Source organism: Girardinichthys multiradiatus, chromosome 6 (genome assembly GCF_021462225.1).
Source record: "Girardinichthys multiradiatus isolate DD_20200921_A chromosome 6, DD_fGirMul_XY1, whole genome shotgun sequence".
NCBI lineage: Eukaryota > Metazoa > Chordata > Actinopteri > Cyprinodontiformes > Goodeidae > Girardinichthys > Girardinichthys multiradiatus.
This window is the reverse complement of record NC_061799.1, coordinates 33,148,733-33,163,706: the sequence shown is the minus strand read 5'-3', so window position 1 is coordinate 33,163,706 and position 14,974 is coordinate 33,148,733. Positions and strand designations below refer to the sequence as shown.

Sequence of the window (14,974 nt, the reverse complement as noted above, 5' to 3'; positions counted from 1 at the left end):
GGTTAAAAAGCTCCGCTGTGACAGGGCTTCGGGGTTGGATGAGATCCGCCCTGAGTACCTCAAGTCTCTGGATGTTGTAGGGCTGTCATGGTTGACACGCCTCTTCAACATTGCGTGGCGGTTGGGGACAGTGCCTCTGGACTGGCAGACTGGGGTGGTGGTCCCCCTTCATAAGAAGGGTGACCGGAGGGTGTGTTCCAACTACAGGGGATCACACTCCTCAGCCTCCCTGGTAAGGCCTACGCCAGGGTGTTGGAGAGGAGAGTCCAGCCGATAGTCGAACCTCGGCTTCAGGAGGAGCAGTGTGGTTTTTGTCCCTGCCATGGAAGACTGGACCAGCTCTATACCCTCTACAGGGTACTCAAGGGTTCATGGGAGTTTGCCCAACTGGTCCACATGTGTTAATGTGAAGCGGCTGGGATAAAGATCAGCTCCTCCAAGTCCAAGGTCATGGTTCTCAACCGGAAAAGGGTGGCTTGTCCTCTTCACGTTGGAGGGGTGTACCTGCCTCAAGTGGAGGAGTTCAAGTGTCTCGGGGTCTTGTTTACGAGTGATGGAAGAATGGAGTGGGAGATTGACAGACGGATCGGTGCGGCTGCCGCAGTAATAGGGGCACCGTGCCGGTCGGTGGTGAAGAGGGAGCTGAGCCCCCGATTTACCAGTCGGTCTACGTTCCTACCCTCACCTATGGCCATGAACTTTGGGTCATGACCGAAAGAACGAGATCCCGGATACAAGCGGCTGAAATGAGCTTCCTTTGTAGGGTTGCTGGGCACTCCCTTAGAGATAGGGTGAGGAGCTCGGCCATCCAGGAGGGGCTCGGAGTACAGCCACTGCTCCTCCACATTGAGAAAAGCCAGTTGAGGTGGCTCGGGCATCTATACCGGATGTCTTCTGGACACCTTCCTCGGGAGGTGTTCTAGGCATGTCCCACTGGGAGGAGGCCCAGGGGACGGCCCAGGACACGCTGGAGGGACTATGTCTCTCGGCTGGCCTGGGAATGCCTTGGGCTCCCCCCGGAGGAGCTGGAGGAGGTGTCTGGGGAGAGGGACGTCTGGGCGTCTCTGCTGTCTCCGGTCCTGGATAAAACGGAAGACGACGACAACGAGTTCTTGAACTACATCACTCCAAGGGGAACAACTCTATATAATACATGAATTTCATTATTTGAATTGAATTACTGTAATAAATGAAGCATTCAAGGATATTCTAATTCAAAGATATACACCTGTAAACTTAATGTGCTCAAACTGGGATCTTTTTCATTGAGGTCACCTGTTCTCTCAGCATGCGCGGCAGCTTCGTTTGCAATAATTTACTTGTGCAACAGCCATGTTCAAAATTGTTGTAGCTGCTGCTGGATTTGCTGTGGAATCACCAAACAATAGTGTGGTGTGGGGAGGAAAAAGTGGGATCGATGCTGCATAGTGAGAGACATTGTGACATTATCCAACAAGGGTTGGGAGACCATCACATATCTTCACCAGGATCAATATGTATGCGGTCCAATGCCGCCTTCTGCAGGAGTCAGATGACGCAAGAAGAAAATTGCCTGAAACAGGAGAAAGGGCGAAATAAGAAGACTGGAAAGGCAGCAAGAATAGAAAGATTAGATGAGAATACGGTTTAGTGCAAGGAATTGTTAGATTTCAGTCTATGGCCTTTTCTGAATTGATTTAAATCAACACAGTTGGAGGTTTCTCTTCTGCCTCATTAATATGCATCAATAACATCAAATGTCATGCAAGTCTTTAACCTGATAATCCAGGATTAATTCAATTTTTCCAGCTAGAGACCAACTAGATAATAAATCTTCAGAGATGCATTGTGGGTACATAATATTTTCTGGTAAAAGGTTTAGCAGTCCATAGCTCACCTCAGCTGGCTGAATGACAGCAGGTCAATTTTCCTTTCATTTTTCTACTGAAGCAAAACTCAAGTGTCTTTTTGTGCTTCTGTTTTCCTCTCTGTCCCTTCTGTCTCCATCATCATTCTCTCTCTGTCTCCCTGCTCTTTGCTTTTTGCTCCTTTTTCCTGCTCTCACTCAGTCTATTGATCCAGGCCAGCAGTTTACCTGGGAAAACTCCAACATGGAAGTGAACAAGCCAAAGAATCGCTATGCAAACGTTATCGCCTATGACCACTCCAGAGTGGTCCTCACCTCTGTTGATGGTAAGAGCTTGTGGAAGCACTTAACCCCTCACAGATTGCTGTTGTTTATTTAGATCTACTTCATGTGTGCTAAGAGATATTTCAGTCTGATTTCTCATAACAGTTTTGTTCTGTTTGCACTTTTTCCTGTTTGCTACAGCTGTTCCTGGCAGCGACTACATTAACGGCAACTACATTGATGGCTACAGGAAGCAGAATGCTTACATCGCCACTCAGGGGCCTCTGCCGGAGACCCTGAGCGACTTCTGGAGAATGGTATGGGAGCAGAGATCCAACACCATCGTCATGATGACCAGGCTGGAGGAGAAGTCGCGGGTAAGGAGGGCATCATCCAGTTCCTGCACACTGCATCAGTAATGAATTGCTTTACAGCTGTGAGCACACTGGAAGAATGATTGAAATTAACAGATGTATGACGGAGATTTGGTTTCCAGTCTCCGTTTTTAATAGTGGTATAGTTAGACCTGTCAGTAAAGATTTTCGCCGCTCAAAATATGTATTAGCGGCCTTATTTCTAGAAACCTGCAGACATTTGCAGCTCTTCCTCCGAAGTATGAAATAATAGACCAGCAATATGACCAGCACTCTGCAAAGTCTAGCTCATTGTTGTAGGAGCCACAAGGAAAAGGTGACATGCTTCTGTATTAACTACAGTGCCCTCTTTAATAGTTTCTTACATCTCGGTGCGTCCTCTGCTCTGACTTCATGTCCACTGAAACTGAAACTTATTATTATGCAGTTACTACTTCCACACTGAAAACTGTTGCGCTAGTGCTTATGTACGGTCCGTTTACTGATCAAGAAAAAATTTGAGTTTGTAGCTTTCAACTCAACGGTCTTCAATTTAAACACAAAAAAATCCATCCATCTTGACTTGTGCAGATTCTGAATTAGAGCAATTTTATAAAAATATTTTTGATGTAAAAATGTTCTTAGGTTTGTAAAAGTATGGAACTTTGACATAAAAATGTGTAGGAACCCTTTAAGTTGGTTGAGGTGGAAAACCCTCCGCGTTTTAACCACACTACCCAATCAGAAGCGAACTTCACTTTTGTGTTGTATCAAGGTTTGTGTAACCATGCAGATAATTAAACCACAGGTAGGTGACTATTTTGTGCTAAGATATCTATTATTATATAAACATTGGCTTAGAAAAATATAGGAATTTCAGTCTGGAAAAGTAACTTTAAAATAGAAAATTAGTAAGGATTGGAAGCAAGAGAAAAAGCCCATCAGACCAGGTTGTTCCCCAGTGTAGCTGAACAGCTGATGTTTAGGAGCTGAAAGGTTTCCAGCCATACTGGTTTCTGTCAATACAGCCCTGCACAGGACACCTGAGAAAGTTTGCATTGAGGTACAGCTTTGTACTCCTGCTCCATTTTCCCTCCTGTTGTGTGTTTGCTACTTATGGAGGTAGGGACTCAACCCTGCATACGAGAGCAACACTTGCACACCCGCTATTGAACAGAAGCACATTTTCAGTCAAATTACACAGGCACATTATGGTTATTTTTAGACTTTCATTATAACGCCGTCATTATTTAGAAACTGCTCCAGGAGTTTGACTCTCGATTGCTGCTTGTTTATTTTTGTAACACCGAACCGAAGGTTTCACAGAGTCTTATTTGCTTTTTGTAAATTTGGTCCTCTAAAGTTGAAGAGCTCTAATCAGATTTCTGAAGTTGGAGCTAAAGAGGATTGTCACCCGACAGCATTAGCATGCTCCCTAAACTCATCTCGGCCTAATAAAAGCAAAAACAAATGAGCGCATGACAACTTGAGATTTCAAACTGGAACGGATTTATTTAATTACCATCGGAAAATAACACTCACCAATTCCTTGGAGGGAAAAAGACAGCGTGAAGTCCTGCCAGTATGTGGTGCTTTATTAGTGTGTGCACACAGCGCCCTAATGAAAGAGTCCCCAGACTAAAAGAAAAACTGTGAGTAGCAGAAAATGGAAATTAAAATGCTCATTTTGAAAAATCCTCTCCTTGGTTTGCAGGAGAGGATCGTCACCTGAAGCTCCGTTTGTCTCATTCTAGTCTAGACTGAGGCTACAAGAAAGTAATTGTTTTGTCAAAGTCGATACCTTAAATAGTTACCATCTTAAAAAAAACAAAAAAAACATCATCTGTTTTAATTCGGAGCTATCAGTGCAATCAATCATTTAGGCAAATTATGACCACACTCCAGCTCCTTGGAGCAGAGCTCATTTTATTTGGACCTTGGAGAATATCTTCACCTCGGATATGTTTGATTAGAAGATTTTTATTACACATTCGCTTCATGGCGAGTGCACAGGCGTATTCGCAAATGCTTTCTATATATGGAGTGTGTCTGAGAGGCCATTTGCAGACTGTCCCTCTTTGATCCCAGAAGCTGCGTCTACACATCCTTACTTCAGGATTAGTAAAATTTCAACAAACTCCTGCATGTTTTAGAGATGTTCCTGGTAAATCACATGAGCTGAATCATCTGCATCATCACTATGCAATCCTTCAATGTCAAATAATCATTCATTTATTTGATTATACAATTTAATACACAAATAAATCTTTAAATATTTACATTAGTAATAATTTACCAAAAATTAATGTACATACAATAAATAAACACATATATCAATAAATAAATACACGTATCAATAATTTATTAAATATGTTAGAAATTAAATACTGGAATATTTTATTAAAATTTGTTTTCTGCATACAATAAAAACACATGTAATTATATTAGTACACTATTTTATTTAGATTCATAGTGGTTAGTTAGTGGGTGGGGCTAACTGCTGTAGACAAGTTGATTGGTCTGCAGTTAAGGTGCTGTAAAGGTGAACCAATCGGATATGTTGGCCTATTTATTGTGAAATAGTGGCAATTTTAATTATATAATGAAGGACAGTGGCACAGAAGGTGTGAAATAATCAAATACTGAAAAACCCAATTAAATCAATATTCAATTGTTTGTGCATTCAATTCAATTACTGACATTTAAATAGTTATGAATATATTTATCCAATAGATTTAATTTGTTATTTATATAGATATTTATTTAAAACATTTATTATTTATTGAATTGTAGCACTTCTGACCCTTCTATTGTAACCAAGTTCTACAGGAACCTGCTAATGACCCACGAAGGATCTAAAACTTAGAGGACCAGATTTATCTTCTGAGCTGGTCCAAAACCCTTTTATTGACTGTGAAATAATTGTCTGTGCTGTAAGAAAGAAACAAAATGGGAGTCAAATTCATTTTTCCTAAATCAGACCAAATAAAACTCCAGGTGTAGCATTTTAAAAGAGGAATGAACAATTTTCTTTCCAAACTACGAGACTGTGGCTAATTCCAGTTTCAAACAGATGCTGACAGCTGCACAAAGCCTTATTGTTCAGTTTTATAATATATTATTTAGATCATGTTACTCTGTAAACAGCTGTGGCTATGAGTCCCCATTAAAGCCTTCATTGTAACGAAGAGAAAATGTTTAGTGAAATCACAAATAAATGTTTGTTGCAAGCTTTAAAGACCTTCCAATGCAGTGTGAGACCACAAACATGCTGCCAACAGCAGATTAGGCTGATTAAATTGCCTTGGCACAGGAAACATTACTTAATAAGTGGAACCATCTTAACTAATCAAATCGCAAACAAATAGTGTTTGGAAAGTAGCTAATAAAATATGTCTAATAATTATATAACGAGACAGGCAGCTGCCTGTACCACCGATATGGCACCGATTATTCCTTTTCCTTGAAGTCAACATTTTTCTTGTGATTTGTTTTGCAGCGATTGTCACTTATAGCACCCTCCACAACATATAGCACCCTCCACAACTTATAGCACCTTTCACGATTGGCGCCTCTGCTAAAGAAGTGTAAAAAGCCTTTTATTTTATCTCCATTACCCTCCTCCTCACTGTGTGGTGCCAAGGTAAATTTCTTATCCAGCCTTGCTTGTCTGTAGGTTTAGCCTTTTTTAATGATTGAGGAAAGAAATGTCTTTATTGGCATGTTCTCTTATCTTTCCCATTTTGATTAGTATCTATAAGAAATGGTGTTGATCTGACTGTAGATTTGGGCAAGTTTAGACGAGATTCTAGTCTTTGTGGTTCTTGCCTTTCTTGAATAGCATGTTCTCTTGTCTTTCCCATTTTGAAGAGTGGCTAAAAAAACTGGGCCTTTGTTTCATGTTTCATATTCAAACCCCATAGAAAAAGAATGGCATCACTAATTAAAAATATCTTGATCGTTTGATCGTATTTCATAAACACCAGTAATTGTACAATGTGAATGGTTCTGTAATTTCCATTATTTGGCCAAACAATGTTTACAAAATGTTGTTTGGACAGAAACCAGAGGAAATTTTTATTTCCTTACCTTCCTTTACATAAATTACTCATAATTTGCTCACTTCTCTGTGAAAAAATGCCCTCGGACGGACGCTGTGAGCGAATGAGTCAATCCTCCAGCGACCAGCAAGACTTGCACTTCATGCCAAATACTGCTGGAGCTGAACAAATACAATGAGATCTGCAGGCAGCAGGCAGATTCTGGCTTCCTCTTGCACTGTCATTACAAGAGAGTAAAACCTTAAAAGGTCAGGGGTTGAAATGAGGTACAAGTCGCTGTGTTTGTAGATCAGAGGTCTGCCGCTCCTGCAAAAGGCCAAGTGACAACATGCGAGAAGAAGGGTTCAAAGCGGAGGTAGAAGATTGTGCAACCTGCAGCCTGTGTTTGCGTGTCAGTATGAGGGAGAACATGTAACCAAACCTCCGACTGCACAGAGAAATTCATTACAGAGGTGACTGCTAATCCATATGTTTGTGGTGCACTAGTTCCCTATCACTCAATTGAGTTTCTCCCCTGTAAGCGCCGCCTCTGCGTCTGAATGGGAGCTGTCTCCAGGGGAGGAGAAGAATATCAGGACAGTTTGTTTGTCAATTGTACCAGCTTGCCGAGGGAGCCAAAGTGCCTCCAAATGTCAGCTCGGCACTGTAGCACCAATACGATTAGTTCACCCGCGGCACATCCCTTTCCTCGCGCGACATCCAAATCAATGGCTCTACATTTTAGTCCCTGCAGTCGTGGCATTAAAGGCTTTCTGGATATTTTTTTTTCCCTGCAGCAGCTTATAATGACTCCTCATTTTAACACAGGGCTACTTGTCCAGAGTGCTTTTAACATAAAAAAATTGCTTCTGCTCCTTGTTAAAAACACATGTCTAGCAGGATAAACAATAAGGAATGCTTTGGTATCTTTTTTGTATTGAAAACATCCTGAGAGACAACGCTGAGCCCAGAGGCAAGGCCAATCAACCAACTCCTCCAAATGCTGAGATAATGATGTGGCTCATCTCCTCTGTGAACTCGGACACCTTTTGGATAGCTGTTAGATAGTGTGCTATAAAAAACCAACTGGAAATTGATTGTGCAGTTGCATGGACTGTGTTGAATCATACAATGCCTCATCATTGCCTTTTTGAAAACCAGAACCAAATTCCTCTAACATGCAGTAATGCGGTTCATTAATCTGAGGAGGAAGAGGTTATGTAGATGTCAAGGTGAAGATCACAACAGCCTTCAATCTTTTCTATGATCTAATGCTGCTTTCTCCTTCCTAGAGCAGAGACACATCAATGATCTACCTTTGTTTTACCAGAAAGTGAAGTTTTTGCCCCTAAAAAGTATCCACACCCCTTGATCTTTTTCAGCACAACTCTTTACAACCATAAATTTTAATGTATTTCATTGGGATTTCATGTGGTAGACCAACAGAAAGTTGTAGATAATTGGCTTTTATTTACTGTAATTCCAACTGGAAATGGGGCAGAGAGAGAAGAGGGAAGACATGCAGCTAATGGACTAACAGCCTTGATGGTTGCTGTGCCTCCTCTGCTGCTGAGCCACTACCATACATCCAACAAGTACAGTGTACATTTGTATTGCCTCTGCCCTGATGCTCCTAAATAATATACAGTCTGTGGCTGTAGTCTGCTGCAGCCTCTAACAGGTTCTCTTCCCCGGTAGCCCGGTTTTTTGCTCCATCCATCATCCCGTCTGCTCTGAGAGGTTCCCTATCCCTGCTGAAAAAGAAAATCCCCACTCCATGACACGGAAACTACCATCACTACATAGCATTTTGCACAAAGGCTATAAAGCTGAATTTTGGTCTCATCTGACCGGAACAACTTCTTTCACATGTTTGCCTTGTCCCCTACATAGTATGTGGCAAACTTTAAATTGGACTTTCTTTCAATTAAGGCTCTCCTCACCTTCCCTGTCTGCTGTGCTTCTTCGTCTTCATGATGCTGTTACATTACTAATGTTCTCTAACAAACCTCTGAGGTCTTCAGAGAACAGCTGGATTTATGCTGATATGAAATTACACACAGACTCTATTTATTAGTTAGGTGACCTCTGAACGCAATTGGTTGCACTGGATTAAATTTAGGGGTATCAGAGTAAAATTGTTCCGCCTTTTCTTTGTAAGAAAAAAACTTTTAAAAACTATGCATCAGTTTCTTTCCTCTTCAAAATGATGTGATAGTTGCTTCTGGTCTATGACATGAAATCCCAATAAAGTACCAGGAAGACTGTGGTAGTTCCAGGGCTACAGTATGAATCCAGGTGCTACACCTTCATTACAGGCAGGAACAGGCTTTTAGCCAACTCTCAATCCAGCCATCAGAAATGCATCCTGAAGCATACATGACAAAGGCTACAAACCACCGGACAATTAGCTAATTAAAAATGATCAGAGGCCTGGTGAAAGACAAAGTGGGCTTTTTAACACTCGTCTGAAGCCCTGGTTCAAATGGAGACACACATGAGTGCACATGCAAAAGCCTGATTCAGTGGTGCGTGTTGTTACAGGAGCGGACTCTGAGTCTTCAGCTTTTAATTAGACAGTGGACGGGCTGTGGTCTGACCTCTTTAACGTTCCCTCGTTAATCAGCGTGATCCCACACAGCCTCTGATTGTCCTGTATCGGATGTTAGCAGCACCTCAGCAGCCATCTCTCTCTCTGTCTTGCTCCTGCCAGGTGAAGTGTGACCAGTACTGGCCGTCACGAGGAACAGAGACATACGGGATGATCCAGGTTACGATGCTGGACACTGTAGAGCTGGCAACCTACAGCGTCCGAACCTTCGCCCTATACAAGGTAACCTGCATGTTCCTTGTATTACATTTAAGGGAGAATGAGGGTTTTTGTTTCCAGCATTTAGTGCTTTTCTACAACCTCCTAAATGTATATCTTGTTTAGTTTGAGCAGTGAAAGATATAATTTGTTGCATATTATATGCCAAACTATATTATTTGAGGCATTCTTCTGAGGGTTAGGTAGGGTTGGAGCTATTTATTGGATTCATTTTAGATAAACTGTTCATATGCAGAGGTTTTAAAAGCCAGCCCCAAGAACATTTTGTTGAGAAAAACAACTAAACAAATGCAACACATGGAATGATGTCTGTGCCGGTGATTTTAAATGTCAGGCATGCAGCGCCTGAGTCTGAGCAGCAGAAAGGTACAGGAAGAAAGGAAAAGAGTTAACCTACAGGAAACAGAAAGTTAATGACAAGCAACAACGGCAGGTAAATTGCTGGGGTTAAGAGAAGAGAGACAAAATGGGACCAACTTGTGCTTTTGAGATTCTAACTGTCAGCATATTAGAAGAAATATAGTCCAGCATGAAAAATCAGTTTAAAAAGCAGCCAATTACAGTATCAGGGTACCCCTGTAAGCCAGGTCATCTTGTTTCTCCTGCAGAATGGCTCCAGCGAGAAGAGAGAGGTGAGACAGTTCCAGTTCATGGCCTGGCCCGACCACGGGGTGCCCGAGTATCCCACACCCATCCTGGCCTTCCTACGGAGGGTGAAGGCCTGCAATCCTCCAGACGCGGGGCCCATGGTGGTCCACTGCAGGTGGGTGAGCATAGGAAAAAGCTGTCGATGCTTAGCGGGCTGCATTTTGTTTTTGTACACCTTGAGCTTTTCTATATTTTGTCAAGTTACAGCCACAAACTTAAAGGTGGCATTGGTGGTTCTAACATGACGAAATATAAAGAAGTTAAAAGGAAGCAAATATTTTTGCAAGGGATTCTATTTAAAACCAGGTTTCTGCATCATATTTTAAAGTTTAAAGTAATAAATAAAGCTGTAAAGTAATCACACCTTTAAATATTTTACCAAACAAACCAGAAACATAACTCAAGTAGTCGTTAGAATAAGAAAATTGGCTGCAATTCTAATAAAAAGTAGCACGAAGGACATGTAGTGGTAGTCTCATAAAGTGCCATGCCAAAGTTTTCACATCCCATGAGCGTTTTCACACGTTGTCATGTTACAACCACAAACTTTAATGTTTTACTGGGATATTTGTTTGTTCTACACTAACAATAAGTTGTGCTTAATTGTGAACTGGAGGGAAAATTATGCATGCTTTTCAGAATGTTTTACCAGTTTAAAAAAAGCATTCCCGCAGCATGATGCTGCCACCACCATGTTTCACTATGGTGGATAATTGTGAAATGGAAGCGAAAAGCGGATGGGAAAGGATGGTTGCATTCAGCCCCCCTACACTGACTGCCCTGAATAAAATCCATTGAATAAAATCCATTGAATAAAATCCATTGTGGTTTTTACATATGACAACTTGATCTGAGGGAATATGAAATCAGTTCTTTGGTGCCTTTTTGTTTTGTTTTTTTACATTTAAAGCAACAAAATGGTTGACTAAAATCTAGAAACTCTTAAATATGTTACCAAATCAAAGATAAAACATTGCAAGGGACAATGTTGTGGTCTCAGCATCAGTGTTTCTCCTTTAAATACCCTCAGTTTTGGGTTGGTGCATGCATGTTGCAGCCAGCTTGAGGTAAAGGCTCATTTATACTTATTTGTGAATGCAAACAGATATAGTGCTGTGCACCACAATCCAGAAGGTATGCATATTACTGCATTTTGCTCCAGTTGGACCTTGTTCCACTTGTCCTCAGAGATGATGCTACTGGCAAAATATACACTACCGCACTGGATTGGATTTGCCGAATATCTGATTTTCCAGACAAAGAGGAACTGAAGAACACAGAGAAGATTAAGCTTTGTTGTTGATAACTTGGATGAGGGTTCCAAAAAAAGAGGTGAAAAATGACCTAATTTCAAGTGCACACATCCCACTTCCAATACACATCAACAACAGCCTTACTCAGCAGGGAAGGGGAGGAGAGGCCGAGGTAGAAATGTTACATTTACAAACAGTAACCTTTCAGTCTGCCTTTGACATCCAGTTTCAAAGCTTAAAAAAAACTATTATACTTGTAAATTTTATCTCAAAACAACGTTATCAGTCTGTCTGATGGATTTCAGTTTGTTAGGTTCAACAGCTTTTATTCCACATTGTAATGATTATGTAGCTACAGTAAAAACAGCATCAGCTGCTTACCTCTGTCTTCCTCTGACAGTGCTGGCGTTGGCAGGACCGGCTGCTTCATCGTGATCGACGCCATGCTGGAGCGCATAAAGCACGAGAAGACTGTGGACATTTACGGCCATGTGACGTGCATGCGTGCCCAGAGGAACTACATGGTCCAGACCGAGGACCAGTACATCTTCATCCACGAAGCTCTCCTGGAGGCCGCCACCTGCGGCAACACAGAGGTGCCAGCACGCAACCTGTACGCCCACATCCAGAAACTCACGCAGCCGCCGCCCGGCGAGACGGTCACTTCCATGGAGTTGGAGTTCAAGGTGAGCAATATTTAATAATATACATGTACAAGTATTCTCTTACTGTTCTATTTGTAAAAGTATTCATTTCCCTTTGAACTTTTCTCACTTTATTCCACTTTACAGCAATTTTAGTGTATTTTAATGGGAGCTTGTGTGGTAGTGTGGTAGAGAAGTTTAAAGCAAAGTTAGATTATTAAACAATATCCTAACCTTCGAACATCAATCCATAATCTGAAAATGTGAAGATTATGGCACAACAGCAAACCTAGGAAGACATAGACTTCCATCTAAACTGACTGACCAAAGAAGGAAGGCTTTAATCAGAGACCCACTGTAACTCTGCTTTGAACCATGAAAATTATTAGACATGTACACAACAAATCTAACCTAAAGAGAAGAGCTGCAAGCAGAAAGTCATTGTTGAGGGAAAGAAATAAGAACTAATGAGTGCAGTTTTTCCAAAACAATGTAGGGGACACAGCAAACATGGAAGAAGGTCCTCTGTTCAGATGAGAACAAAATTGAACCGTGGCAAATTGGTGGTGGCAGTATCATGCTGTGGAGTGACTTTCCTTCAGTAAATAGGGGATAGATTAATGTAGCTAAATTTAGTTTAGTACTGGAAGAAGACCTGTTAAAAGCTACAAAAGACTTGAGGGTGGGTCAGAGGTTCAGCTGTCTGGATTTTATTTGGGGGTATCAAGAGTGAATTATTTTCCTTTCATGTCACTGTTATGCACTATTTTGTGTTGTTCTATCGCTTAAAATCCCAGTAAAATAAAATCTTTGCGAATGCCTTTTCAAGTGACTGTAATCCACCAAATGAGCTGATGCTCAGGAATCTGTTACATTGATGAGGAGACATCATGAGCAGCTTCGGCACATTTTTCAGGAATAAATAACCCAGAACAAAACACTTGTGAACAGACCGACCCAGTGACGATTACAAAGTGACTGACAGTCACCCTGCTGGTGCTCAAGGTCGCTGTCATACGCCGCACATCCCTTTTCTGTCAATAGCCATTGACTGTGGTGTTATTACACACTTTCCTCCCAGCGCGTCCCTGCCATTAGCCCCCTTATGACCATGATCCATTCTGTTTGAAGTGATAATGGCATCTACACTCTTGCCAACAACCGAGAATGAAAGAGTGAGAGGATGATTGTGTTGTACACGCAGGACCAAGACCCGAACCCCCCCCCCCTACACACACACACACAGTCTGGCCACAACAGAGTCTCCTGCAGTAGCCTGACTCTCCATACACACTCCTGTGCTGTCCATCTGCTCTCTGTCCACTGCCAGCACCATGCTTGTGACACCTACAGTCCTGTAAGCAAACTGGGACTTAATGGGAAGAGAAGTCAGCAACACTTGGTTTAAGCTTCCTGTTGATATCTACAACACGTACTTTTTATAGTTTGACTTTCATATATGTCATGACAGAAGGCTGTACATCTGAACCTAGACCTGTCAGAAAAGAGAGTTTCAAGCTTCCTTGTTTGTTTCCCCCTCCTTCTATGTTTTATTAAACAGAGACTGGCCAACTCCAAAGCCCACACGTCACGCTTCATCAGCGCCAACTTGCCCTGCAACAAGTTCAAGAACCGACTGGTCAACATCATGCCTTTTGAGTCCACCCGTGTCTGCCTGCAGCCCATCCGCGGCGTCGAGGGCTCCGACTACATCAACGCCAGCTTCATTGATGGCTACAGGTCAGCAAAGATAAAACAATAAATATTTAAATGTCAAGAAATGCCATAAAAAACTGAATTTAGCAATGCAATGAACAGCTGAAAAATAAGAATGATTTTCAGGCAATGCTTCACTTCACGTGCTCTAATCACCAGGTGCATCATGGCGGGAACATTCTGCAGGTTTCAGACTGCCGAAGCATAATTTAGCAAAATTTCTCCAATAAAGTATATCCTACAACACCTTACTGTCTAATGTGTAACATCAGGGATGGGTTCAAACTGAGCTGCAGTACAAGCATTGAAGGTACTGAAAACGGTCAAGGAGGTTTGGGACAATAAATCATTCATCAATTCAATTATTTTGCACAAACAAGCAACTAAAAGAAACGGCTTTACTTGGTTACATGAGAGAGTTCCAAGCCATGTTTTGGTAACAGTAAGCTGATGGTTGATGCTTTTCAAACCTCAAAAGGAAAGACGTTTCTGTTGAGTCATAAAGTTGAGGCAGACGCTGACTGATTAGAGCTTTCAACTAAATACTTGCTCGCCTCGTATCTACAGAACCAGTACCCCCACCCCTCGCCTGATGATTCATGGGTGTGAATCATCTCCAACACTTTGCTGGCGCTTCTATCTGAAACAATCGCTCACACTTTTCCCTCTCATAAAAAAACAAATGGCTACCTTCAACTGTCATTCTTCAGCCAAGGGGATGAAATGTCAGCTGTAAAGTTTATGTCAGCTTCCTCTAAGTGGATTTTGTTTTTAAAGTTAAGATAGGGGTGCTGAGGAACGTCTCTGACAGGCATCCATCTGACTGAAACTGTTTGCTTTGATGATCCAAAACTGGATTTAGGTTCAAGCTCATCTTTACAGCAGAGTTTCTTATTGACGCTGGTCATTCAGGATGTAATACAAGCCTTTAATTACTCCGTGAATCCTCTCTGTATGCTGAGGATTACAGTAATTTGTAAAAGTATTCTTAGGCCTTGAACGTTTTCACATTTTGTCAAATTACAGCCACAGACCTCAATGTTATTTATGTGCCACTTTGTGTTAATCTACCGCATAAAATCCAAATAAAGTAAAAAATGTGGAAAAGTTCAGGGGCATGAATATTTTTCACAAGGCCTATATGTTTTTCAATCATGTAGGAAGTGATCGACCTTTTATCTTCAAAGCAGAGTTGGCCTCATTCTGATCATCCCAATAAGGACATGTCAACATCAATAAAACAGGAACTTATTTCTGCCTGAATGCTATTTGTAAGCTGCAGACATTACTGTAGAAACCTGTGTGTAAAGACAGGTGGACAGCGTCATGGCTCATCTGAGGAGGATGAAGCAGGGTTGTAATACCGTCTGGAAAGGTCTG

At 41.7% G+C, this 14,974-nt stretch overlaps 1 protein-coding gene and 1 long non-coding RNA gene across 21 annotated transcripts in view; one reads left to right on the top strand and one right to left on the bottom strand.

Annotated features, from left to right (window-relative positions):
* LOC124870028 overlaps positions 1-14,974 on the bottom strand; it is a 105,313-nt gene that overhangs the window by 13,976 nt on the left and 76,363 nt on the right. For 2 of the 3 annotated variants that reach the window (XR_007038706.1, XR_007038705.1), the window contains one exon: positions 9,895-10,090. The exons of the other annotated variant lie outside the window; for it this stretch is intronic. This is a non-coding gene — a long non-coding RNA (uncharacterized LOC124870028). The remainder of the gene's footprint in view (positions 1-9,894; positions 10,091-14,974) is intronic. 3 annotated transcript variants of the gene reach the window in all.
* Positions 1-14,974, top strand: part of ptprfb (protein tyrosine phosphatase receptor type Fb) — a 264,671-nt gene that overhangs the window by 235,986 nt on the left and 13,711 nt on the right. For all 18 annotated transcript variants that reach the window (XM_047368403.1, XM_047368398.1, XM_047368400.1 and 15 more), the window contains 6 exons: positions 2,049-2,172; positions 2,312-2,487; positions 9,217-9,336; positions 9,942-10,096; positions 11,635-11,920; positions 13,440-13,618. In XM_047368403.1, the coding sequence (XP_047224359.1) occupies positions 2,049-2,172; positions 2,312-2,487; positions 9,217-9,336; positions 9,942-10,096; positions 11,635-11,920; positions 13,440-13,618 (1,040 nt within the window). The remainder of the gene's footprint in view (positions 1-2,048; positions 2,173-2,311; positions 2,488-9,216; positions 9,337-9,941; positions 10,097-11,634; positions 11,921-13,439; positions 13,619-14,974) is intronic.